This window comes from Struthio camelus, chromosome 6 (assembly GCF_040807025.1).
Source record: "Struthio camelus isolate bStrCam1 chromosome 6, bStrCam1.hap1, whole genome shotgun sequence".
NCBI lineage: Eukaryota > Metazoa > Chordata > Aves > Struthioniformes > Struthionidae > Struthio > Struthio camelus.
Window position 1 is genome coordinate 21,047,463 of NC_090947.1, and position 27,181 is coordinate 21,074,643.

General features: G+C 36.2%; 1 protein-coding gene across 9 annotated transcripts in view; it reads left to right on the plus strand.

Moving 5' to 3' along the window:
* The window catches only part of LNPK (lunapark, ER junction formation factor), a 90,714-nt gene that overhangs the window by 30,296 nt on the left and 33,237 nt on the right, over positions 1-27,181 (plus strand). For 4 of the 9 annotated variants that reach the window (XM_068948516.1, XM_068948518.1, XM_068948517.1 and 1 more), the window contains 4 exons: positions 3,401-3,506; positions 4,243-4,313; positions 5,632-5,802; positions 13,691-14,650. In XM_068948516.1, coding sequence (XP_068804617.1) covers positions 3,401-3,506; positions 4,243-4,313; positions 5,632-5,802; positions 13,691-13,890 — 548 coding nt within the window. In that variant the 3' untranslated portion in view covers positions 13,891-14,650. Of the gene's footprint in view, positions 1-3,400; positions 3,507-4,242; positions 4,314-5,631; positions 5,803-13,690; positions 14,651-17,915; positions 17,979-23,480; positions 23,545-26,155; positions 26,677-27,181 lie in introns of those variants that run through there. The other 5 variants (XR_011141902.1, XR_011141906.1, XR_011141905.1 and 2 more) reach the window with 4 other exon arrangements.

The window sequence follows — 27,181 nt, forward strand, 5'->3', positions numbered from 1 at the left end:
TTTTTTTTTTTTTTTGTAGTCCTTAACTTCCTCTTCTGTATTGAGCATTATGGAGGGAGATTCTGTGAAACAAATATTCCCAAGAAAGTTACTGGAACCATATAGTAAATTCAAGAGAGAATCAAAAGCTGAATCTGTAGTCACCAAAAGTCCTCCTTTTAAGCCATGCCATTTGTATGTCCTTTTTTTTGCTGGATAAGGTGAGAATGGCTGCAAGCCGGAACTTTTCCCTGAGAAAACTGATTACTTCTAGTGTCTTGAAAGTTTTGCTTCTAAGAACTAGTTCTTGCATGACTTCATACTGTTACACGCTGATTTCTTCATTATCATGCAAAACTGCAGCAACAGCACAAGCCATCTAGAACTAATAGTGTATGGTGCCATGTGAGGTTATAGCACTGTCCAGCTGGAGATACTCCTCCTCTGCAGTATGGCAGTGGTCTGTTTAATATGTCAAATATGATCCCAAATTATGGAATAGCTTCCTGAACTACTGAATGAACTTTTGGGTATAGACATCAGTTCACTGTGGAATAGGTGGCTAGTGGGTGTAGCAAGGTCTTGGCCTCTCAGGTACATGGTGTGTGGTCCTTGAAAGAATCTCTCTCTCCCATGAGTGTGGAGGAATGTCAGGACTTCTGAGTAGTCTGCAGAGCCCTTTCTGTTCTGAAGAGTAATTGCAGGTCAGGACCTAGGGGACAGCGCTTTGGAGGAGTAAGAAGTGTGTGTGCGCGCGCACACTACTTCGCTGAGAAGTGTCCAAGCTGTGGAACATGCTGCAGACAACACCAGAGGTGGTTTGTGTTCTGTAAAGGACACCATTTCAAGTGTATTCCCACCATTGGATCTCCCTGCAACAAGCCTGTTTCACCATAGCTAAAAACAATAAATTTCCCTCTCCCTTCAGAGGGAACGCTAATTTCCTCGTCTTCCAGAGCAGGAAATGTTATTCCCCACTGGCATTTCTGCACTCAAGTGTTGGCAAAGTGGTTGGCTCTATGTGACTTAGTGTTCCACAGAACTAATGAGATGTGTCTTTGTATGAAACCTGCTAACACTAGTTGAAATTTTTCCATCTAACGTTCTTAATTGTTTTGAGCTGAAATAGGGCTTTGCAATATGACAAGTAGTTTTGTCCTCAGGTTAAACTGCGTCTTGATCTATCAGGTTTCGTAACTTTCTCTTCGCTTGGCCTGAAGAGAAACCTCTTTCTCCCAACTTCAGAGTTTTGAAAGGACTTGTTTATTGTCCTACCTGAAAACATCGTCTTTTTGTGGCCTTTCAACATGAATCATATAAGTCTTATGAAAATACTTTTAAGTCTCCTGCTGCCTGCCCCTCACCCCCCAGAAAATGAGATGCTTAAGCAGCTGTCATTCAGGACTGTCTGATGCCTGTTTATTGTAGCCAAAAGATAGGCGAGATGCAGACATTCTCTGATTTTTATCAGAACTAGTTTCTCCTTGATTTACTGGGCTCCATTTCTCTTGAGAGCCTATATTGCTAGGGACAGAAAGGAGCATTGATGCTTCTTGTCTAGGCTCTCTGAATGAGACAGCTATGAAGGTATAGGTAAAATGTTAATTTAATTCACAGAAATACTTTGTGTTACCAAAAAGGTATTCTCTGTAATCATTTATGAGCAATACTAATTAATGTGATTTCTGCACAGTGGAAAACTGCTATTATGCGAAAACACTCTGTGGTGCGCTCACAGGAACAGAGCTGTAAGATATGGATCTCGGGGTTTTGATCAGCTTTTCTAGCTGATGTTTTAGCTACTATACCTTATTACACTGAAGTAGTGTGCTTAATCAGTGTTTTTGAATGGTAACTTCTATACCATAATGTTTTATTAATGCTTATTCAATTTTAACATTGACAACAATTTAACAACATTTTTGAATATCTCTCAATTAGACTGTCTGTTGCTTAACACTTAAAATATTATGCAATTTTAAAAACCAGAACTTTGCTGCCTGAGCTGTTTAAATTTAATGCTACTTTATGCTATGTAGTTGAAGGCTCTAAACAGAGGGAAATCTAAAAGCAGACTCTAGAATTAATTATAGATTCACTGCAGCAAGTAGTCGTTCTACCCCTTTCCTTTAAGGTGGCAAATTAGTTGTCTTCAGTTGGCAACACTTCTTATTTGAGCTTAACTTAATGTGAACACTGGCTACTATTTGGACACCTGGTTAAGAGAGTCAGTTGAAACCATCCTACCAGACAAATTTTCAAACCATGAAACCCTGTTTGTAGCCTACAAGCACTATAGTATGAAACACCAATGTTGGGAAGTCTCCTTCATAGCATAGAATCACTTTGGATGTTTCCCTTTAAAATGGATAAAGTTTTGTTTGTAGTGGCAAGTACTAACAGGTAGGAAAGTAGGAGGCAGTATGTGTCGTGACAGAACTGTCAAGAATTTAAAGCACTTGCATTATGTAATTTATTTATCCCATACTTTTGTCTAAAATCTCTCTTAGCCAGTAGTGTGCCCTTGGAAAACAGTTTCAGATATTTGTTTATTTGAATGGTGGTATATGAATGATTTACTTAATTTCTTACCAAATAATGTTTTGCTCATATTATGCTTAATATTTTCTGTATTAAGGCTGGAAGAGAAAGTAAATGTAAGAGCTCAAGCTACAAAAATTGAAATTGGCGGATGTTTTTGTACAATAGATCAGGTGTTTTAAAAACTTCTGTCTGTGGAAAGAAGTGCTTGCTGTTGGTCTATTTCTGTTGCCACACGTAAGCAAAAGTGGTATCAACTGTTGCTTGATATTACCTGTTTTTAAAGGAGTTGTATTTTGATAGTGGTTTGTTAAACACATGGATGTTAACAATAATATGCTAATATCAACAAGGCATTCTGACTACTTTGACTAAGCATAAAACTGAAAGTATCCACCTTTCTGTCAAATGTGGGATTACCAAAACATCAAAGGGCAAGATAAGATTTAATATATAGGTTGGAAGGACATTGTTTTCAGTTAGGCTCTTGCAGTCCAGTAACCACACAGAAACCAATGGCGGCTGCTTTTGTAACTTCTGTTCTTTAGTGCTGTCATTGGTTTTACCTGTTTTACTGGTGTAAACTTGAATGAATATGCAGAGTTGAGAATATGTGAAGACATATACTATCAATGGGTTAAGTTCTTTAGCAATTATGAATTTAACTAGATATCCAAGGTGTAAACAGTGGAGCAATTTAAAGATAAGAGCAGAAGAACTTTGAATTGTTGAATTTAAAGAAGTCCTACAGCAGCTCTAATGGATTTAGAAGTAACAATTACATTAAGTAGGAGTAATTATTATTATAGCATATGCAGTAAAATATGAGGTTATGTACAACATAGTCGAAAATCAGTTTGACACATAGTTTGTCTTCTAGGTCTTCATCCTCCAGGCCCACCTTTAGCAAGACCTATTCTTCCTCGAGAAAGGGGAGTTGTGGATAGAGTTATTGAATATTTGGTTGGTGATGGTCCTCAGAACAGGTAAAATGTTACTAAAGGCAATACATACATTTTCAAAAGGTACTGAGTTTCTTAACCTTTTCTTTTGTTTTTGTTTTTTCCCTTTTTAAACAGAAGGGTCAAGGTTAGAAGTATTGTAGGTTACTTTGTCTTTTTTGTCCTAAACTTTCATAATGAAGAGACCATTTTGTAGTGCTTCATCTAAAATCTGTAGGGAAAATGGTAACCTTTTTTCAGTTTAATCTCCCCTTCAAGCTATATTAAACATGTGATACAAAAAGAAAAATCTGAAATATTCAGCTGGGTGAATGAACCATATTTCTAACTAAAAACACTTGATTGTCTCAAGTCTTCAGCTTTATTACTGGTACAATTGCTTTCAGGTTGCCTTCAGAACTGTCCAAACATATCAGAACTTTCAGGTTAACTATGATCGCTTTTCATATTGACCATATTTTAACGAAAGAAGAACCATTTAATAGTTTGGATGTGGCTTTCTGACCAGACTGACTTTTTTTTTTAAATTTGTTTAATCATGAGGCTTAAGTTGTTGCAAAGAATCTTTCACTGCTTTTAACTATTTCAAAAAACTGTTCTTCACAGTTTAAAGCCGAGTAAATCTGTATGTTAAATGTTTCTCCATGGATACACCTTTTAAGAGTAAATATTCAAGCTATTAGCAAACATCTAAGGTAAAATAGGTCTTTGTTACTGTAGTGTCTTAAAGGTATGTAATTATATTGCTGATGTTTTCTAGGTATGCGCTAATATGTCAGCAATGTTTTTCTCACAATGGTATGGCTTTGAAGGAGGAGTTTGAATACATAGGTAAGAACTGACCTGTATTCTGCTTATGTTTCATGGCTAACATGCATCATGTTTCATTTTAGTTGCAATTAAGTACTTAACTGGCACTGTGAAATGCCACTTCATATGGGAACAGTTTTATGTTAACTTACTACTCAATATCTTAGGATTCACTTTTAAGATTTTAAAATACTTTATTACAACCTTCAGGCCAAGGATTTCATGTGTAGGAAACTATTTAGTAGAAACAAGTCTCCTCCAATACATCTCTGAGAATTGCTACTGGCTATGAATGGTTCTCAGAAGGGTTTTATATTGAGAAACTATCTGACATTAAAGTACTCCTCTTTTACCAGAACTTTACAAAAAAAAAAAATTTTTTTGTTTTGGCAAGAAGATCTTGGGGACGCATCAGAAAAGGAGTGGGAACAAGCCCTGGGGGGGATATATGGGAATTTATGGCTGACAATAACTTAAGACAGACATAGCTCTTTATTGAACACAGATGTTTTATTTTGCCTCCTTTCTACCACAAGTGTAAGCCTAGTGTTTAAGAAATGAAAGAATCTTAAATCTTTGTTTTCATTTTGTGTGCCTCAGTTTTGTGAGGAGAATATACAGCACTGTAAGAGAATAAGCTTCATATGGACCTGAAGATATTATGACTGGATGTCATCTTAGCTTTAACATATTCACAGTTCAAAGATTGAAGAAATAACCATTTTCTCCCTTGTCTTAGCGAAAGTATACATTTAACAATTATGTTCCATACAGTGTTTCTTCTGAACAAAATTACTTTTTCTTATTAAGCATGTCTGAAACAGAATGCTCTTCAAAGAGTAAAGAGTAAGAAATAACTTGAAGAATCCATAGCAGGTCTTTTTTTTTTTTTAAAGATATCATTAAATTGCACCTTTAAGGTAGTGATATCTTGGGTGCTCTATAGGAAAGAGTAGAAGAATAGACTAAAGATTTACAATCTGGCAACATCTTATGCTGAATTGCATTTGTTCATTGTGGTCAAATATTTCATAAGGCTGAGAAAGTGTTTATAGGTAACTGTGGCAGAGCTGAAAGAAAACAGGTATTTGAGAAAGATGTATACTGAGGTCAAAAATGAAGCTGTATAGAACAGTTTGTATAAACTTGATGGAGGTGTTCTCAGGTACTGATATTTATTTAACTCTCTGTTTTAAAAAGCTGAGGTGGAAGAAAAATAATTTCCTTGTGGTGTGATTATTTGAGATCCAGTTTTAGTGTCTTAGAAGATCAGAGTGTAAGAATAAGTTGGACATAAAATCGGTTAGTGAGGCTGTTTATTGGATGTGCTTTTGTGCAGCTTTTAGGTGTGCCTACTGCTTTTTCCTGAATCCCGCAAGAAAAACTAGACCACAGGCTCCACGGCTTCCAGACTTCAGTTTTGAAAAAAGGCAACCTGCAGAACTGAAATCTGAAACTGAGTCTTTAGATACGAGAGAGAGAAAGCTACAGGAGAAGGAACAGACAGAAGGTATGTGCTAATCTTGTGAAGTCTGCTCTCTTTCTAAAGTTCAGTGAAATCTTCCTGCCTTCTTATAGGTACCATATTCTTTTGCTGATAGGTAAGATTTAAGTGTTCATATTTACTTGCTGTACGTAAGGAGCTCTCTGCCTAGATGAGTCTCTTATAAGAATAAGAACAACTTCCTGATGGATGCAGTTTGTTTTTATTTCAATTCTTTTTTTGCTGCCTGAAAGTAGGGACAAAACTTTTCTAGCTTAGCTTTGATATTGTCGTTTTTTGTGCTGTACCCTAAAATTCTTCATGCGTCTTGGAAACGAAGACTTAACAATTCTTAACTCCAGTGTTACTGATAAATAGATGGAAAATAGCATTGTAAATTATAAAAATAGTTAAGAATGCGGTATGTCCCGAGGTGGTTAACTTTCACTGTGTTCAGCAGGTCGTTTGATTGAGGTGTGTTGGAATTTCTGCCTTTGTTCCTTCTGCTGTTTTCCTCAGGGCAGGAAAATCTAGTAAAACTGCCCTGTTTAAAATCAGGAAGTTCAAAGACAAATTGTCAATTTTAATTTAACATAGTTCCTTTTGAGAACTTTATAGTCTGTGGAGAAAGTAGACGTCTGGTGTGCAGCCAACAGGAAGAGGCAGTGTTCAGAAGACTTCAGAAATTATAATTTCAAACCAAAGAATCTCGAGTTAGATGTGTTATTGTATGCATATTGAAGTGTTTGTGTTAGTTTGTACCATCTGGTACAGAGTTACTGAATCGTGTACACCCCTGAGATTCAGGCTGAAACTGCACCAACTGTGGGAAACTGTCCCAACTAGAGTATAGCAGAAATAATGTTTCTGTTCGGTCATCTTTAACACTGAGTGCGAAATGGCATCAGCATTTTCTTTCAGGCTTGAAGAAGGCTAAATGAGACAGATAGGGAAGTCTTATCAAACCGTAGCCATCTCTGGGTGTGGTTTAGTGTGGGTGCTTTATAGGCAAGACTTGCTGTGCTGCAGTGTACTCTTCCTTCATTAAAAGTGATACTTGTAACAGAGCAGTTTGTATTAGCTAGTTGCAAGGCAGCCATCTGGCTGGCTACTGGCACATGGATAGCGTGTTCTTCTGTAGGCTGGAAGAACATACGGGAGGAGAGAAGGGTATGCACAAATTCCTTTTGACAAATCACTCAATGTAATTGAAAAGCTCCACATTTAAGTATTTAGGATTAAGACGATATGTTCTTTCCATTCCTTGCTTTTACTCCTCTGCTGTGAGTCACTCCTAAAATATACCAATATGACTATTTCTGACAGCTGTATTAGCACAGCTGAGGAGAGGGGAGAATTACGGTAGGAGGGCAACAGAGATAAGAGTGGAAATGGGAGCTTCTTAAGTGTGCTTCCATATTACTATTATGAAAGTAAGGCCTAAAATCAGATGTGTGAAGTCAGGACTGCGCAGATTTTGTCTTTGTCCGCAAATGATCATTTTTTCAATGAGTGGAGGATGAATTAGTAGCTGCTTAGCTCCTAAAGGCAGAATTTTGTTTTGAACAAGACGTTTGTTACTGGGATCTTCAGAACTCTGGTTACTTGCCTCAGAATCAAATGGAGAAGCCCTAAAATTTAGACTAGGTGTTCAGCCCTTTGAGATGTGTGCCTTTGAGACTTCTGAGTATTATTCAGCTGCAGGTTCCTCAGGGTTTTGGGAGAGGGAGTGCTGATTAAGTTGGTATTGTCATTAAAGTGCTTACCAAACTATGCCTTTAATGGGTCTGAGCTGCTGAATCAGTTTATGGAAGTTATAAAGAACCGAAAAACTTAAGAACTCGTGCATGATTTTCATTTCAGCACGAGATACTGTAGGAGTGGAAATTCTGCAAAATACTTCAATTATGCTTTTTTGGAAGCAGAACTTTATCAAGTATTTCAGGATAAAATATAGGATGAATTTAATGCAATAAATGTGAGATATTCCAGTCAGTTTATGTTTAACACTAAACTTTTTTATATCAGTGTAGTCTAATACTAATGTGCTCTCAAAAAATGTGTAGGTCAAACCCCATATTTTTCCCCTCCCCCCCTACTAGGAAGGGTGAGTTGAGATTTTTCAGGAGAAGCAGAAATAAGTGGTATGCTGACTTTTGGTGTCTAACTAGCTTAAATATCTGCTCTTTTCTGAATATGTCATCTCAAGATGAATATGAAACAACCTGTTTTGATAATTAGCAAACAGCTAGGAATGGAACAAATGTATTAATATTTTACGTGACTGATACCTTGAAATGTTTTATTGATATATAGGTCTGTGCTATCCTATGAGTTTGTGTATTAACTGTCTGTGACTTGCCACAGAGTAATCTTGTGAGAAAATATTTTCAGGAAATCACTTTCTATGTCAGAACTCTAATTTGAAACATAATTTTGCTTATAGGCAGTCAGATTTTATTAATGAATGAACATATTCTTTGATTGTAAGTTTAAGGTATGAGGCTATCATTTTGAGGTATAAATCTGTGGAAGGCTTTTGTTCACTCTAGTAAATATAACTGCTGTCATAGCAAGAACAGAGCATCTTCACTTACAGATGTAAACAAATGTTAACACTAAGAAACCACCTTCACCAGAACACTGACAACACGGGAAGATTCTTTCCTGTAACTCCCTTAAACCATAGCACAAAGGAACTGTGCAAGCTAATGTGATACAGAAGGGCTGTGTTTTTCCAGTCAGCTACATTTACTAATGAGTAGAGGGTGAAGCTGAATCTCTTTACAGTTGTGTGCTCATGCAATGACAAGCATGTTACGTTACTACTTCTGTGAATAAGATCTGAAAAATGCTTATGGGGAGTGCTGTTGGCGTTGAAACTTAAATTTTTAAATCCTGTGGAAATACAGAGTCATCAGCAGTCATTCGTGTGCAGATTACTGGCACAAACATCAAGCTTCGTTATTCAACGAAGTAACTTAGGAAATTTTACTACCAGAATGAAGCAGTATATTTTGGTTCTGTTCTTACCTTTCTTAAATGGTTTGATTTTTAAATGCCTTTCATTAAAGATTAGCCTGTTTTCTCATGAGCATTTAGAAGTATTAATGTTTGGATCCTGTTGAAAAAGCCAACAGGAACCACTTTTATTCTTTTGATTAATTCTGTATTGTCCATATTTAGTGCTACTACTGTGCATTCTTGAAGTAGGTTGTGTTTAGCAATGTTTTGAAAGTTGAAACAAAATTTGGCAAATCACTTGAGTGTTTTGTGATGAATTTGTGGTGTTGATATTCAAAGGTCTTCATTAGATGCCTTTGAACTTCTGATTTCATCAGAAGTTTCATCATAAAGCACTTTATGGAGGCAGCATCTCATGCTGTCTTCAGATTTATATGGATTCCTTCACTATCTTGACAAAATGATGACTTAATGTTCTCCCAAGTTTAAGGTGTCTTGGTAGACTGTACCTGCTAGTGTTTGAAAAGCAGATGCAGAAACTTGGTTTGTTCAGCAGAAGGGCTTCCATTAATATTGGCCTTCAAAGGTATTTCTGCTTCAAGTTTGTGCTTCTGCGAGTTCCACCAAAAATAGAGATTGGCTTTAGGTAGTATTATAGATGGAGCAGAAATTAGGAATAAAACTGATTGAGGACAAAGAACAGGTTAAGCTTGAATATTTATTTTGGTCAGACTTGTCCATGTTTACTTGGCCAGTATTCTGAAAACAGCAAGTTTGCTTTATTTCAGAGAAATAGCCTGCCTTTTAACCACATAGCCTCCCCTTTCATAGGGCAGCATGAGTGCACTGTCTCTTATGTAATCTATTTCCTTTAAAAGATGAGAATTTCTGCTTCTGTGTTCTTTCTGCAACTCGGCAATGATGGACAGAATTCCATAGTTTCTCAAGCAGACATGGATCAGCTTGTCTTGAGTTTAATGATTTGTAAATATGATTTTTTTTAAGTTTAAAAATTACTTGTTTTCAGCATATCAAAGTTCAGTCTCACTGAACAGCATATCTTACCTTTTTGGTAGAAAATAGTGCAGAGATTCAATTGCTATATCAACACTGGCCTGCTTTTCCAAAGGCTTAAAAATAGCTTTTTGTGATATAAAAGCCATGAACACAGACTACTACAAAGCAAATATTCCTTAAATATATTTTAGCCATATGGCACTGTGTGAAAGTCTGTCCTTCAAATGAGGAGCTGCAGTACTGAAGAAAACTTTGAGACCTTTGGGACAAAAGTGTGGAAATCCTATTTTAGGCAATAGAAAGCTTTATGTTGAGTGTAGCCAGTTGCTGTTAGTGAAGTTTCTGACTTCATGAAGTTTTCTGAAAAATTAGCATACTCAAATATTTCTTTTTGTAAACAGTTGTCCCAAACACTAGGAATTCATTTAATACTTTAACTTATGTATTGATGTACACACAAGGGAATGGATGGTGTGAGAGAATGATAGTGAACGGGAGCTCTCATAAATTGGATTCTAGATTTAAGTAGTTACCTAAAAACTAAGTGGTGACTTCCAAATGATACCTACCTGTGTCTCATCTTACCTGTCCTAGTGAGTAAAGACTTTCAATGGAAGAGATGGCTTTTGAGAACCAACCTCTTTTCTTTGCCCTGAGGCTGACAGTTACCATCAGTTTAGAACTGCTGGCTCAACTGTTTGTGCAGGAGCTATCTAACCTGTTTCGGGCAGATGCTGTTGAGTGGATCCAGATACTTTACGTAGTAGGCTTTTGTTTGCCCTGCTTTCAACGTATTTCAGTCAAGAGCGCTCTTATGACAAGCTTTGCTAACAAATACAAGTGGATGGAAGGTCTGGAGAGTTGGCAGTAAGCTCTTGAGAACTATACCTGGAAAAGAAAAATCTTTGAAGAGTAACTTGGCGCTTTCTTACATATCTCATCTTTGGCAGGATTAGTGTTGGACAAACATGTACTGTTGTTATCTGTAGTGCTTGGCCTCTGGTTTGTACAGGACATGCTTTAATCATCACTTGTTTGGGGTTGATGTACATAACTGTTTTGAATTAGGTGAACTAGCCTCATTTGTGATAATCTAGACTTTTAATTTTGTAGCTTCTGCTTTCATAGTTCAGAGAATTATCTTCTCTTCTGTTTGAACAGCAACTGCTTAACAACAAAAGCTTAGGAAAGCCAGGAATTGTCCAGTTCCACTGTAGAGGCAGAATTACACATGACAGTGTGCCATCATTGTTACTGAAGTGCCAGAGATCTCTTGCTCTGAGTATTTCAAAAATCTGAAATCTATAGATTTCAATCTGTTTTGTAGTTTGTCCTTTTATCTGGTGATCCCTCTCCTCTCACTAGAGGCAATCTAAAGAAGAATGAGGATTATCTTTGATTTCTTGTTTGTTTGTGCTAGTGGTGCTAAGGCTGCAGTTTTTCTTCTTTGTGCTAGTGGTGCTAAGGCTGCAGTTTTTCTTCTAAGTGCAGTTGCAGAGTAGCTACATACTTAGTGTAATTTATACTGTTTTTGTGAATATCTACACAATGGGCAGTGTCTTCCACTGAGACTAATAGTGATGCAGTACTGTGATTTCACTGGTTACCAAGCGAAATATTCTGTTGCAAAAAGGCTAGCTGACTCTTACGATGTGAAGTACATACTTGTTAATGGCTAAGTACTTAGTACTTATCTAATGCTTTCCAAGTACTAAGCATTAATCAGGAGTATTGGGGGGGGGGAGGAGGGAAAGAATTGCTGTAGCCAGGAGCAGGGTTTCTTTAGTTGCGTTAATACATTTTAAATTTGTCTCAAGCAACATGTAGCTGTTTGGATCATGTATACGTGCTTGCGTTCTTCGGTTAAATCATGGGTTAATTATTATCATCAAAGATGCTAATGACTCCTATCTTTCAGTTTACTTTCAGAGCTTTATCTCTTCTTAGCTACTGCTCTTACAATCATTTAAATCATGCAATACTGTGATCAAATTTGACTGTAGACAAGCTTTCCATCAGTAATGTATTTAAAATGGAATCACTATTAGCACCGCTTACTGTGATTTCCTTGATTTTTCCCATTTGAAGGATCAATTCCTGAATTTCATATGATTTTGTCAGACTTATTAGACTAAACTTGACATAAAAACTGGTTTTTAGCTGCTCATTTTAGCTGCTTAACGGTTTCCAAGAACGAGGTGAAGGAAAAGGTCGTGTAAAACATAACTGAAAATTTTCCTTAGTGGTGTCTCCATGCTTTCAAGTGGAACATAAAAATGAAAGAAGCATCATTCTCTTGTTCCTTTGAATGTAATGGTTAGAACATGCATCTTGTCAGATTTTCTCCTCTTTATTTGGAAGCTTCTGAGGGCTAGCAGCTAATAGTCCCTGAAACTGTCCTTAAACATGTTTTAGGCATTTGGCATCCACCTCTGATCCGACTGAATGCATAGTCTCTTCAATCCCTACACTTCATCAGACTAAGAATGTACAGTTTCTGCAGGTTCCTAAACCTCGTTCAGTTGAGGACTGTAGAACTGAAATGGGGTAAAAAGTAATGGTCGCATTGTACCCTGCTAAGAATTATGAGAGGGTATGGAGTCATCTTTCTCTCACCCTGTGCTTTCTTGGTGACTGTGTAGCCTAACCAGTAAAGAGGGAATTTAACTTCTGAACTCAGTGTGAAAAAGCTTGAATCAGGTAAAGGAGCAAATTTGTTCGTAGAATTTGAGGCTGAAGAAGATGGGAAGAGGCAAGGCAAAGAAAACCGTCAGTTAAGAGGTTAAGATGAGGTAGGCACAGGCTGGGATTGGATAAAGAAGAAAATTGTTTGAGAGAGTGGGATAGTCTCGAAAGAAAGCAGGAGGGTTAAACTGTCAGTCCTCTGTTCCTCCCCAAACAATCTGACAAATGAATGGCTCTAGAGAAGTATTGGAACAAGAAGCCAAGGTGGGTGTGGAGCAGGCTGAGAATGACTGAAAAAGTGGAGGAGGAGGAGGTTGGCTGCAAACTTGCTAAGATGGAGGATCAAGTCAGATTAAGAAACAGAGAAGCTGAACTGAGCAGTCTGTAGTGGAGTCTGGGACTAGCTGGCTGAGGAGAACGGTGCAGACCGTGGAGCTGTGTTTGGGGAAGTCGTTGTTTGGGTGACAGACAGCAGTTGTACAAATTCTGCCTGGATTGGAGTGTGCAGCAGCCACTCTTGGCAGGACCTTGCCAGAGCACTGACTCTTAAAAACTTTAGCCCTGTTAGTGTTCTGTGATTATCAACCTGAAGCAGTCTGATTACTTTCAGGTACTCAACACCTTTTGATAAATAAGCAGTTGTGAACATTTGGTAAAGTTAACTTTTTTGATTTGTAAACTTAGATTTGCACCAACTTTGCAAACTGCTTTCACAATGTGCATTATGATAATCAATAAATAGACCCCCCCATCAATAGTGTCTTTACTACCCTGTGATATCTATTGCTCTAGTTGAGCAGTGTTCAGTTATTTATTGCTTATGCTTACTTCACAATGTAACAGTCTCTGTTCCCGTTCACTACTGAAATGCTGTTATGAAGCTAGAAGTTACTACTTTAGAGGTAATACTTGCGAATGTTGACTAATCTTCAAAACATGCCTGTTACCAGAAACTTCTGGTACAGATTGAGAGTGAAGACACAGATTAAGAATGCTCAGTAACTTTGGTTGCCTGTTTTCAGGTATCCTGAACTAGATTGTATTTTTTTCCTTAAATTTTATAGATTATTTTTTTTTAAACCTATGACTGGGTAGAAAGATGAAACAGATTTTTGGCATTTGAGAATTTCATGTAGTGACTGCTCCAAGTCTGTGATCAGAAGATACTGTTTCACATGCTTTCTTTGCTAAATATTTAGCTACCTCTTCACTTCTGAAAATTATTACTTGATATTTTTTTCTTTCACAGAATCTGAAGAAGAAACTGCTCAAATCATTGAGACAAAGCAGATAGATAACCAAGCCCCAAGTCCTGAGCAGCTAAATGATAAGTTAGCTGAAGAAGCTGAAAAAGAGGAAGCAGAAAATGAAATGGAGTTTTCAGCTGTTGAAACAGATTCTGCTCTTTCAGCTGAACAGAGTGAAGAATCCTTAATGAAAGCAGAATAAAATACTTCAAGTGCCTTCTGTAGCTAGTTCTTTTAGCTTTGTTCATGCCTGTTGTTACTATTCAGGTGAGCGTTTTTAATGGTACCACTCAAATGTTGCTTGAGCTTGAACTGCCTCACTGCCACAGTATGTCAAAGCTATGTGTAAAAAGTATTGTAAATTAAGCATGTCTTTAAATGAGTTAACACACAGCAGAATGTATAGTCGTTTCAAGTCTAACAGTTGTAGCCATTGTTCAATTTTGCATACTTAAACTAAAAAGTACAAGTTTAATTAGGGGTGACCTATAATTTGATATCCCTCTAGCTGTCAAACAAAGAACGATTATTGGCAGCAACTGACCTAGTTTGGTCTAGTGAACTTAAGATATTTTTTTAATGTTTTCCTTGCTAAAATGGATTGACTACATTTTAAATACACAGATGTTTACAAGCTGAAGTGTCATCTGACATTTGACTTAAGCATATGGAAAATGTCATTACATTGCTGTCAATGTTATTCATTGTCTAACTTCTTGACAGAATTCAGTTAAGTGGCACTCCGATAAATGGTATTTCCTTTGGTGGTATTTGCATTGCAGATGAACCAGAGACACACATACAAAACTGTTTTTGTGTTTACATAAAATATAGGAAGTCTCTGCACTTGATTGTACTTGAATACAAAGCACTATTTATACCTGTACAATAATGACAAGATAAGTGAATTTTGTGCCTTTGTGTATTTTGTTAAAGGAAAATAAAGACATCTAGCAGCAATATTTGCTTTGTGATTCCTAGAGCTTCAGAGAACTTCTAATTTGCTGTATGCAACTATGCTACAGTTGCTTTGAGGAAATTAAGAATGCGATGGCTTGCAAAGAGCATATATATATGTATATATATAAGCTAAGATGGCTTTAGCAAAACTGAAATATTGTTCATCAATAGGGGAGTATACATGCAGTTATCAAAATATTTTTCCAACTGTGCCTAAAACCTAATTCTGTTTTTGGATAACATTACAATGAATACATGCTGTTGGATTACTGCACCTATACTTTTTAATCATATAAATGTTTAAAGCTAAGCACACTTATGCAAGTTCAGATAAATATAACAGTTGAACCTGGACCAGAAGTCTTCTGGTGACTGAAGTGAGGCACCTAAATAAATCAAACTGATTTTTTTTTCATATAGCTGCTGACTGTTTGTAGCTCAATTTACTTACTAGCAGTTGTGATAAAGCCTTTATCATGTCTATAATGCCTTCCATGCACTTCACTCTATGGAGGGAGAGGAAGACTTCTAAACACACTTTTGAAAAACTGGTTTTACAATATAAAGGCAGCAAAACCTTAGTAATGCAAATGCCCTCTGCAAGTAGTATGTTTCTAAATACGACCTCAGATTGCATATCTGAATGAGACGCAAGTTCTTACTGGAACAGCAGTAATTAGTTTCTCTTTTCCAATATGTGCTTTATTTTCTGGTTCTTTTGGGTTAATTTAAAAGCTTAGGCCTCAGGCTCAAGTTTAGGAGAAGGCCTGTATTTAGATAAAGAAAAAAAGGATTTTTTGTTTTTGTTCACTAGTTAAATTGCAATTCATATTTTAATTAGTAGTCTTAATAGACAAAGTGCAGGCAAATGATTAAAAGAGTACTTGTAGATGTTTAGTTGTGTGATATACGGAAGAATTAGTAAAAACAGGTAACAATCTCACGTATGACTCTGTTTGGAATCTGAAGAAAACAGTCCCTTTTCCGAACATTGTATTATGTGCTTTTCTCGTACTCTGAGAGAAAGTGATAGGAGAATATGCTTTTTGTAATTTTTTTAAAAAGTGTGCATCTTCTATCCTGAAACTTCTGTAAAACAAAATATTGGAAATAATTTTGAAAGGTGATAATACTTATACATTTGTATAAGTATTTCAAATATTAAACTGGTGATGCTCAAAATAGAGATTATCTGTTTAAAGGCTCTTTTACTATTTTGTGATTTAAAAAAAAAAAAAAAAATCAACCCAGTAAGTTATTGGATGCACTTATCTTCATAGTGCTGAACACAGATAAAATATATTGTAGGATCCTCATTAGGGATATTTCAATGATGCATGAATTACTGTCACTTCAGTGGCTGACATTACTCTAGGCTTGTGTATTAACTTCTTTTAAAAATTGTATTTTGTGTCTGTAGAGTATTCTAGGTCTTTCCCTTGAAAAGCAGTTATCAGGCTGTATACATATCTATTGAGTAGACTGAGAAAAGAATCTGATGTTAACTGTTTATTAAATTTTTATTGTTACTGGAAGATACGTATTTCCAGATAATCTCCTTTTGTCAAGGGAATTTACTTTCTGCTATGTCAAATCTTATGTTGTTAGGAATCTGAATTCTTTTTGAAAGAGAAGAATTGATATTTTGCATGGGATGGCTGGGGGCAAGCATTATTTCTCCTAACATTGCTCCCGACATGCTTAAATGTGACATTAGCAACTTGCAACAGGAATGATTGATACTTTGTATTTATTATGTCACTGAAGAATCAGGTAGAGACTGTCAGCCTGACAGGAAAACAAATACTTGCTTAAATGCATGAAACCTAGATTTATGAGAACTAAGACCACCTAGCATTTTTGAGGAGGGGAAGAATAAGCGCGCCTTAAGCACATGAAAGGTTTTCCTCAGAGGCTTTCATATAGAAAAAGCTGCAAGGATAGTGCTTCCAAGCAATCATTCCTACTAACTGCTTCAGAAGGCTTAGATGTTAAGGAGGATGTCTTGGTATTATTTAACTTTAATTTTTCAAGGGATTAAAACAGCTGTAATAAGTGAGGGTAGAGAGGTAGTTAATTTGTAAGTGAATTCAGGCTTGGGGAGTTGGCAATGATAGAAATGGACTCTGGGCTTTCCTCACTTTATAGTAAGATTTCACATGAACACATGTTGCCGAGTATGTATGCCTCAGTCCTGATACGAAAGTGAAAAAGATTCTGTTTCTGGGGCAGTTCTTAGCATCTGTCTTCTGTAAAAGTGGCAATAGTAAGATGCCGGCCCAGCAGAAACTGGACTGGAATCTGTAAATATCTTGCAGTGAACAGCAGTTTAGACTTTGTGTAACATGACTTGATCATGTTTTTGTAGCTCTGAAAACTTGAAAGAAGAATATTTAGAATTAAAAAGGTACTGCAGTTGTCAGTGATATTTATTCCAATTTAAACTGACTCTCAAAGATGAGAAAGATGGAAGAAAGTGCGTGTGGGGAAATGTAAAAAATCAGATAGCCCCATATTTTGTTGTCTTCTGACTTTCCAATATGTATTTGAATACATTACTTTGAATACTTTCAAAAGTACTTAAAAGCGTAGTCCTGTGAAAGATGTCACTTAGTTGTGAAAGATGTTGCAGAAGCCCCTTTATTACTGCGGCCTGGAGGAGGAGAAAAATCATGAACTGGAGTAATAAAGTAGTCCTTAAGAAGCTTGTTGTTGCTGCATTTTTATTGCTTCTGAGACACAGTGATCTAGAAATAATTACAAGAGATTTCGTCTTACTCAAATGTAGATTATATATTTGAGAGGAATTACCTAGGCTATGTAGAATCTGTCATAAAAGACAAATGAGTGTTCCAGTTCAGAATAAACTGAAATGAGTTGGTCAAATTTAAGAACGCTTAAGACTGGAGATGAGAGAGAATGCCACTTAAAGAGAACAGAGTTATTTTGGTCAGCAAGTTGGTTACCCTTGGTCATTTTGACATAAGTGGATCATGTAGTGGAGTCTCAGTATGCGTTTTCTGAAAGCTGTTCAGTCTATAAGCAGAAAAAGCAGAAGGTCATGGGAAAAGGAACCAAAGCTGATGTTGACTTAATGAGTTGGGCTAGAAGTTATCAAAACAACATAACTAGGGGCATACATGATTGCCTCAAAGGCAAAAACAAGAAGGTTCAACCACATTTGGTACAGAAGTGGAATCTAATATATAATTTAAGAAAAGCATGACAAGGTGAAATTGATGGAAAAATGGTATTTCCTTCTGACAGGATAGAAGGACAAGGACTTGATCAAAGCAGATAAGGAAGGGAAGACATGAAAAGACCCCTTTTCTACCAAAAAAAAAAAAACAAAACCAAAACTTAAAAAAAACAAACAAAACCAAAACACAGGCTTGGTATGTAATCCAGGTTAGTATTTTCTTATATCAGAAATACTAAATATGCATTTGCCATTAAAAAAAAATGACATTGGAGAAATGTGGTTGCTTTTTCAGAATTAATTCTGGAATAAGTGAGTGACAAGGATAAGTTCATAGATTAAGACTGTCTAGCTATTACTAGAGATAACAGTAGCAACGTTGCTCTTTTAAATCTCTTATGCTTAAAAAGAAGAGACCTTTTTATTTCTAGGATTAGTTATGCTGTAATAGTCATAACTTTTTAAAATAAGTTACTAACCTTGAAAGGATAGAAGTTTCTCCTTATTTCTTGCCTATAGTTCTCAGACTGTAGTTTCTTAGCAATATTTGGTGCACAGTTGCGGATCTGTGGTGATAGGTGAGTTGAGTAGGATGGAAGAAATTGTTCATTGTTGAATAATTAAGGCTGTTATTAAAAATGAGTCTTAATGTTTATAAAGTTTGAATATATTCAATACTGGAGTCCTGCATATACCTTATAAATAAGCTACTTCTGAGTGGAGCTTTTGTTAGGTCTTCCATAATCAGGAAGACAACCGGAATAAGGAATGACCTTTCTGTAAATGTTTCAACAGAACATTAACCCTGAAGATTCATTTCAATGTTGCTGTTGGCAGACCATCGTTTGGTCTGTATGCTAACTGTCCTCAAGCAAAATCTTTCAGCCCTCACTTTCTTCCAGGTCTCACTGCTTGTTTTTTATATCTCCAAGATACTCTTTTTTGTCCAGTCACGTGATTAAAACTTCAGTGTCTCAGATCTCACTACCTCATTTTTCAATTAATTTCTTGAACTAATAAATGCAAACCTGTCCTGATTTTTGGCAAAGTTAGCCTCTGAAGTTTAAGCATGTAGTACATGGAAGACTAGCATTGATATACCCTTTAAATAAATGGAAGGGGATAGTTATAAGTACATGAGGTGCATAAACACTAGGAAGAGAGGAAGTCATCCATGAATAAACTCAAACGGGAAGTTAGAAAGTTCCCAATGATTTGGCCAAGTAAATTGCTGGAAGGCATTAGTTTTAAAATAGTTTGATAGGAGTGAGCAGACAATATGAGATTAGTCTCTGTGGCCAGTGAATTCCTTCTAATGTGTGCCTCTTTCCTGTGTTCTTTCACTTAAGAAGGTATTAAGCAGTGGGATCTATGTGGTGGTTCATGGAAGGGTTTTTTTTAAACTGTTATCAGAAAGCTTTGCATCACTGAAAGGAAGATGTTTGCAGAAATTTTGATAATTATCAATCTATAGCAGGGCTCTGCACTTCTAGGATTAGTGAAAACGTAACTATCTACTTTGTAAAACAAATAATTAACCATCAAAGACTGGGAGAAACGTTTCTCTAATTCTTACCTATAATTCTTGAGCTGTAGTTTCTTTGTGGTATTGGATGTGCAGTTGTGGATCTGTGGTGTTGGATGAGTGAGTAGGATAGATTGTAGTCTTGAGGTGAAGTTCTCGGTTTTCAAGTTTGTGGAGGCTGAAAAGGAGGAATTGCAACTAAGTTTTAATGCTAGTGTTCCTACTGGCCTGATTGACATAGGACTATTAGCTTCCAGGTCTTGGTGTGTAATAACATATCGCAACTTCTTTTGGAGGAAATCTTCCATCAGAAGTGGTCTGTAAATTACATAGTCATGAATTTATATCTAGTAGTATGAAGTTAAATGTACTTCATGCTCTCAATCTTGGCTCTTCAGAGGGAAAAACTGGCATTCTGAGTAGGTAGGAATTGTTTGGCACTTGGTCTTTTGAGGGAGGGTGTTTATGCAACAAATAGAACGAGTTATAGTAGCTTTTAACAATAAAAAGTGCTGCCCTGCAGTACTTAAAAAAAAAAAAAAAAAATTCCCATAAGATCATGAGTTTCAAGGAATTTGGCTTCTCTTCACCATTGCTTTTGATTTGTGAACCTCTCTGGGGTCCTGTTAGGTTATATTCAATCTTTTTTCTGCAAGAATAAGACCTAGAGATGTGTATGATGGGCAGGCTAGAGAGAAGGGTTTTAAAATTGAACATATTGATTATACAATAATTTGCTCCCAAACCGTGGGGTTTTGAGATTAAAGCAAGCTCTTAAGATTCTTGATAGATTATCTGACTTGGCAACAGTGAAAAATCTAAAGCACTGAATCATGATGTGACCCTTTCAAGGTTGCATAAAATCAGTTTGATCATGACTTAATTTCTACATAGAAGGGAGGTCCCCACTATATTCTCATAGTACTAGTATTTCTCACTATTGTCACCAAGAACAAACATACTTCAGGGCTGCTTCTGTACCTGCCTAGCATTAGGCTACTGGGCATTCTCAGTAAACAATTCCTAATATTTTTCAGCAGTGTCTCATAAGCCTTTTCCACTGTGAAATCATAATGCATTCTCTTCTCATTGCGTGACAAGAATAATTTGCAAAAGGAAGATTGCAACAGTTAGAAATACATGCAGCAAAATCTTAATCAGATATAGGAGAAAACGATGAGTGCAAATACTGGAGATCTGACAATTGGGGTATTCGATTTGCAAATTCAAGTTCAACTCTAAATTTGTGACTTAAATTGAAATAACTTTCTCTCTCTCTCCATTTTGCTGCCTAAATGAAAATTAAGATGCTGGATTTGTAGAAAACTCTGAAGCAACAAAGACCTTCAAGCTATCCTGAAATGTTCTGCCCTCTTAATTCTTTGCACTGCTTCCAGGAGCTCTACTCAGTTGAGGAAATTTAATTATGAATTGTTCAGCTCACAGAGAAAAACATTGTACAAAAACTCAAAATTCATTTTAAGAAAACTATTTAAAATAAGGTTTTAGATGAAATATGAAAGTTAGTATTTCTTAAGCAACGTTTGTAGTTGTGTATCCTGTATTTATCGTACACTAAGCATTTATTTAGACAGGAGATACTATATTTATAGAATATTTCAGTTCATGTTGTTTTAATAGCCTTGTTGTTGCATTAGTAAAGGTTTTGTGTGTTTATGTAGTATGCAATATAAATGACCTCTTTAATCAAAAGTATCATTTCAGTCTTAGCTATGATCTTGACCAGCAGTTACATCACCCGTAATTGAAACTCCGTTCAAACCGATGGCAAAGATGTTGATTACTGTGAATTCTTAGTCTGATGGACTTCATTATAAAATTTCTTAGCTTTTCTGCTTGTAATTGGGAAGATATTTGAACTTGGTGCTCCCCTTTTGAAATCTATTTTTATTGAATTCAGCAAATTTAAAAAAGGTATATAAAATTAAATTATTACTTCTTATTCAAATATGTGCTACCTTTGCTGTGTATATAATTACTTAAGGAAAAACTTGTTTCTGAAAAGACTATTGATTATCTGATCCAGATTATGGTTATGACTAGAATAAGAGTCAGATTGCTCTTTGCCTAGTAGCAATTTTTAAGGTGACTTGCGCTTTTGAGGTGATGGTTCTTTTTAATAGTTAATTCTACCCTGGCTATGCTCAGTCAAATTGGACTTTGTAGACTTTTAAGTGGCCTCATATGTTAGGAGGAGAATGTCCCTGCTTCTTCAGGGCACCCCTTCCACCCCCGCAGTTGGAGTGGCCTAGGTAGAAAAGAGAAGTTGTTCAAGGTTGAGTAAGTTCTGATAAGACCAATTTATCTATAACACAAACAATTGTGAAAGCTGTTGGTACATGGCATGAACAGCCAGCTACCCTCAAAGGTCAGGCTGGCATAAGACTACAAAATTTTATGTGCGCGGTGAAGCAGAGGCATTGAAAACCTGCCTTGATTCAGTATAAATATATTGTGTGGCAACTTCAGAGGAGACAGTAGAATTCTGAAGATACTTTTTTGTCCGTGATTCCCCCATTCCATAAACACATGTTTCAGGGTAGATATTATAGGTTTTATTGTATCTAAATGGTGATTTATGTCCTTATTCTTGCATTATTGCCCACAAGGTACTGCCCTGTGTCACAGGCCTGTATTACCTAATTTTTTCAACTGTTTCATTTTCATTAGTACAACTGGTTTAGCTTGTGATCAGTGTACTGCACCTCATTGATAGTCTAAGACAGTATTAGACACACAGGACTGACATCTAACCCTGTCAGTCTGGCTGATTGACCCCTCAGCTTCCGAAACATGGGTTCATTTTTTTTAAAACCCAAGTTAGCCCTATATCTATTTTCACACACATTCTGGGCAGTTTAAAGGTTGGTCGGAATCGAATATTGCTCTTTCAAATTTGATAATGTATGAGTACAGAACTGTGACCTTTGATACATAGTAATACATCAACATGACATGAGCAGTAAGTGCAGCAATTACCTTTACTACACTTGAGATTGTGTTTTAGTTCTCATCTCGTAAGCAATTATTTCAGGAAAAAAAGGATGCCTCTAAGTTGAATGTATTTTGCAAATAGTGTAAATGCAGAAATTAATCTTTGGAGACTTTTTGATTTACAGGTGATTATTATTTTTCAAATGAATCTTGGCTTTTAAATTAACATTGCTTCAGTAGTAGAAAGGAGCGAATTCTGACTCTTGTGCCATTGGCTTTTATGATAGTGTTTTCTGGGAGAATCTTTTTAACCCTTTTTGATGTGTTCCGAGGTAATTTAAGTTTCGTATTCTGACTTACGGCTAAAGCCTGATTCTGCAAGCAGCTGACGTGTCGCTGCCTCCATGTAGCTCCCATGATAATACTCATAAGTTAGTTGCATGCATGATAATAATGCAAATCAACTTGCTTTTTCTCTAAGTAGCTTTTAGAATGTATGAGAATATCTCATTAGACCTGCACTATGTATTGATTTAGAAGGCTGCTTTAGCTGCTCCAGCAATGTTTCATCTTTTTTTCCTGATCAGGTCAAGATACATTTGGTTTAGTTTCCAAGTCTTCTCCTTCACCTGTTGTTACAAATTATTTGTATAATGATAGTGCACAAACACTGCCTGGTAGATGCTATAAAAACACAAATCAATGCTCCTTTACCAAAGAGTATAAAGCCTCTGCAGATCTGTAAAAAGAGGACTGATACCAGTTGTAGCTTCTGTTCTGTGAACTAAAAATCAAAATAAAATTACTATATCATTCTGAGCAAGCAACTGAATAACTATTGAATGGTGACTTTTCATCAGTGCTGTCTGTCATGAACAAAGCTCAAAGGAATAACGTTCAGTAGAATTTGCTTTCTAAAATACCTGCTTCCTCAGCAGCCAAACACTGGACGTGTTGGCTTGCTAGAGCGCTTATGCATTGAAGTTTTTCCTCGGTGACGATTATAATGTGTAATTCAGGAGCTAGCAGAAATGTTTATTCTGTTCTGTATTGAGGTAAAATCAATAGCTTTTAAAATAGGGTTTTTTAAGCTGTCAAAAATCTGTATACGTAATCCGCAATAACATTTGACCTTATTGGGACACTTACGCAGGAAACGGAAGACCAACGTGGTTGACTTGGAGTAGGAACTAAAGCCTGTGCCTCCCAAATCTAAGGTGAGTAGAAGGGTAACTTTTTTTTCTAAGGTAGGTTTCTTTTTCTCACTACTAGCTTTGGGGATGATCACTTTCTGTATATACATATTTGCAGTAAATTGATCATAAACCTAAAAACTTGTCTAATGAAAGTTTCATCAAAATGGAAAGGTCTCACCGACAGATTTTCTAATGCTTTCTAGCAACAGTTCAGTTCTTCACTATCTGTAGTCTTGTCACCTCTTTGGGAGGGAAAGCAAACAAATGCAGTAGGTTATTACATAAATTAGTCCTAATCAAAGTCTTGGTCATACAAACTTTTCTGCAAAGCCACAAGGAAGGTCCTGTATGGGGAAGTTCTGAAAAAGTTTCTGTGCTGTTCCTTGTTGCTTTGAACCTGTGCCCTGTAAGGGGAATTTAGGCCTTTAACTACTTCAAAATGAAAACTCCAGCTTTTTTGCATTCTTTCTTTGATTTTAATGTTGATAGTGCTAGTTTATTTTGAAATCAATAATCTTGTTGCACAGCATTTTCCGTTAAAAAAATGTGAATAGTCTGAATGAGGAAAACTTGAGCTGAAAACGGCTGAAAACCAGAACGGTTTTCAAACCAAAGTACTGTGTGTGTTGATGATGTAGCAAATGAATGTGGTTGCAATAATTTAATGTGGAAGTCTTTTTTTTTTTTTTTTCTATTGGGACTCTATTTTTATGGGAAAGTTACTTACAGTAAAAGAGTGCAATTGTGCTGGTAGATAACTGGATGGAGAATTGTATTTGTTACCTTGCTACAAGTAAAAACGGCAAAACCTTGACAACTCTTGTATCATTACAAGTCAGTATTTGTTGATTGCTGTTTGCCCACACTGAATTTATTACTTCTAATAAGAACTCAGACATCTTCAGTTTTTCTCTCCGAACAGTAGTGTATAATAACCATTTTCTAAAGAGCAGACGACACTGGTATTCCCCAGCGTTAGTAGAATCCCTCTTATAGTATCTGGAAAATACTTCTTTTCTCTCATATTTTAGAGAAGGGAGTAAATATAGTATTTTTTTCACCATTTCTGCTACAACAATGTTAGAAATATTTATTTTTCAAAAACACTAGAATTTTTGTTTATTTCAGCTATTTGGCTACAGCTCTGCAAAGCTGAGGCTTTTTTAACGAGGCAGTGAATGACAGCCTGGATGCAGAATGTATTTTCTTTTTTTTTTTTTTTTTTTTTTTAGACTTAAAACTTATCTTACAGGCTTGCAATGATGTGAAATCCTCCTGAAAGCAGATTGTTAGATGACTGAACAAATGATGGGCAGTTGAAACTTAGGGACACTTAATGGAAACTACTCAGCTAAGACTGTGTGCATCTTATTGTGAATGTTCCTGATGTAATATAATAAGACATTATGTTCATCCAGTGATGGGTGTCTGATCTATTTGATTTTAAAAATCTGGATCGCTTTAAGAACTTTCACAAGATGCATGCTGAATAAGTGTAATGATTCTGTGAGCTAGAATATTGTTAGCCATTGTGAACAGTACTGAAAGAGTCTCTCTATATATAATGTGATGGATGCAATTTTGTTTGAAATTTTTTTCCAAGGCCAATTTAATTTTGATTTATTTGCCTCATTAACCCAAGGATTCAGAAAATTGAATGCCACCTGAATGGGGTATTATTAACACTAGTGAAACATCTTCAAAATCACTCCGCGCTTATAAATTGGTCTTTTGAAAGCATTTTAAAGGCATAACGATACTGTTGTGAAAATGCACAGCATCCTTTAAAAATTGCAAAATGCTTATCTGATTTCTGAAATAAGAGTTGGTCACCTGACTTAAATGTATACTGATCTATTATTTATGCTTTGAAAATAGAGCTGATAAAAAGCATAAGTGTTCTTGATATTATATTTTGTCATATCTGGCGAAAAAGATTGAAATCCAGAGAAACAATTTTCTGAAGAAATGAAATAGTATGCCCTCCTGAACCCCTGGGGAAAATAGCCTCTCTGTTTGCTCAGAATATGAAACGGTAAAACAGCATAAGTAAAACAGACAGCCCATGTCACATTGCTATTTGTACAGTTTGGAATGATGTTTTAAAAACATTTTCTAGTTATTTTTGATAAATAAATGGTGCAAATAACATCTGCAATCCATCCCTGCTGATGTACGGTTTCTCAAATCAGATTTGTTTCTCAGTGAAAGTCAGAAAATTGCTTTGCAAAGCTAAAGTTGTATAACTCTCAAAAATATGCAAAACAAATATACAAGAATATATCTTGCCCTCCTTTTACCGTCCCCCAAAGATGCTAGTGCTGATTCTCCATCATCTTTGCTTCTGGACTCAGAAGGTGGCTTGATAAAATGATGAAATAACAAAAAGCTTAGTTACTAAACATAAACATACACGTTCTTATAAGTCAATATCTGAACACTCAAATGGATACCTGGGCTTCCAGCTACACTTTTGGAAATGCAGCCTGTTTAAAGCCTTGAGATTTCCACTTGAGTCAATGCCCCAATGAAAAATGAGTTTAAGGGTTGTATCACCCTCCATAGTTGATGCATCTATGGTCAGGGAGGAACAAGGAAAATGTGTATGTTGCCTAGCTGTTGCTTTCTGCAGGTTCTGCTGGACACCCTCATGCTGAGGATGAATGGGAATTCAAAGCCTCGTGGATTCCAGAAGTATTCTTCAGTATGTGAATACTGACTTCGCTTTAACTTCCTTCACTGTGAGGTGAAAACAAAGGTGGAAAAAAATTCCATGGGCAGCAGGGTCGGGATGTCTGATGTCATAGCTCCACAAATGCCCTGCTGCTGAAGACTAGCCAAGTAAGCACGTGTTGGGAGAGCTCCTGAAACATGGCTCCCTTAGGGAGCTGGCTTTCAGCTATGTTTGTGGAATGTGCATCTTCAAAGCAAAACGTATTTGGGCAGAATTTCTCTCCTGCCATGTTATACATGAGACTTCTATTGTCCACAGAGTTGGCTAAAGCCAAATTTTCTTTACTGATGTTTTGATAGGGTGCTCAGTGGACTCCATCTCAGAAAGACTAAATTCTGTGATGTGTCTGCAGAATACAAGAGGTGCATATTTTGTAAATATGTATGTATTTAATAGAGAATTAAAGAAAAGGAAGCTTTTCTGTTCATTTTCCATCCTTAAATTTTACAAGCATAATGATTGAGTAAATTCTACATTTTGAGTTTATGCAAGACTGGAATATTGCTTGGCATTTTATTTTGACACCTGAACAAAAAGTCGTTGGGGGGGTTTATTAGGCTAGTAACGTTTCACTGAATTATTCTTTTTATTGAATGAATAACCTATTGGGTTTGTCAAGGTCGAGGTAGAATTCTGGGACTGTTATCTTTTACATCATGGTTTACATATTCACTGTCATATATAACTATAAAGGTGATAATGGAGGACATGCCACTCTGAGTAGTCTGAATGGAAGTTTTTATACAGCAAATAGAGAAAAGGAATGAACATGGTAATATTGTTTTTAAAAAAACTCAAGCCTTATTAAACCACCTATAGCTTATTTCTGGTTTCTCTTTGGCAAAAGACTCAAGTGCTTCAATATAGCATATGTTTATCAGTAACTTTCCTTCTGTTAAAGGGAAGGGCATTAGGTATAGCCAT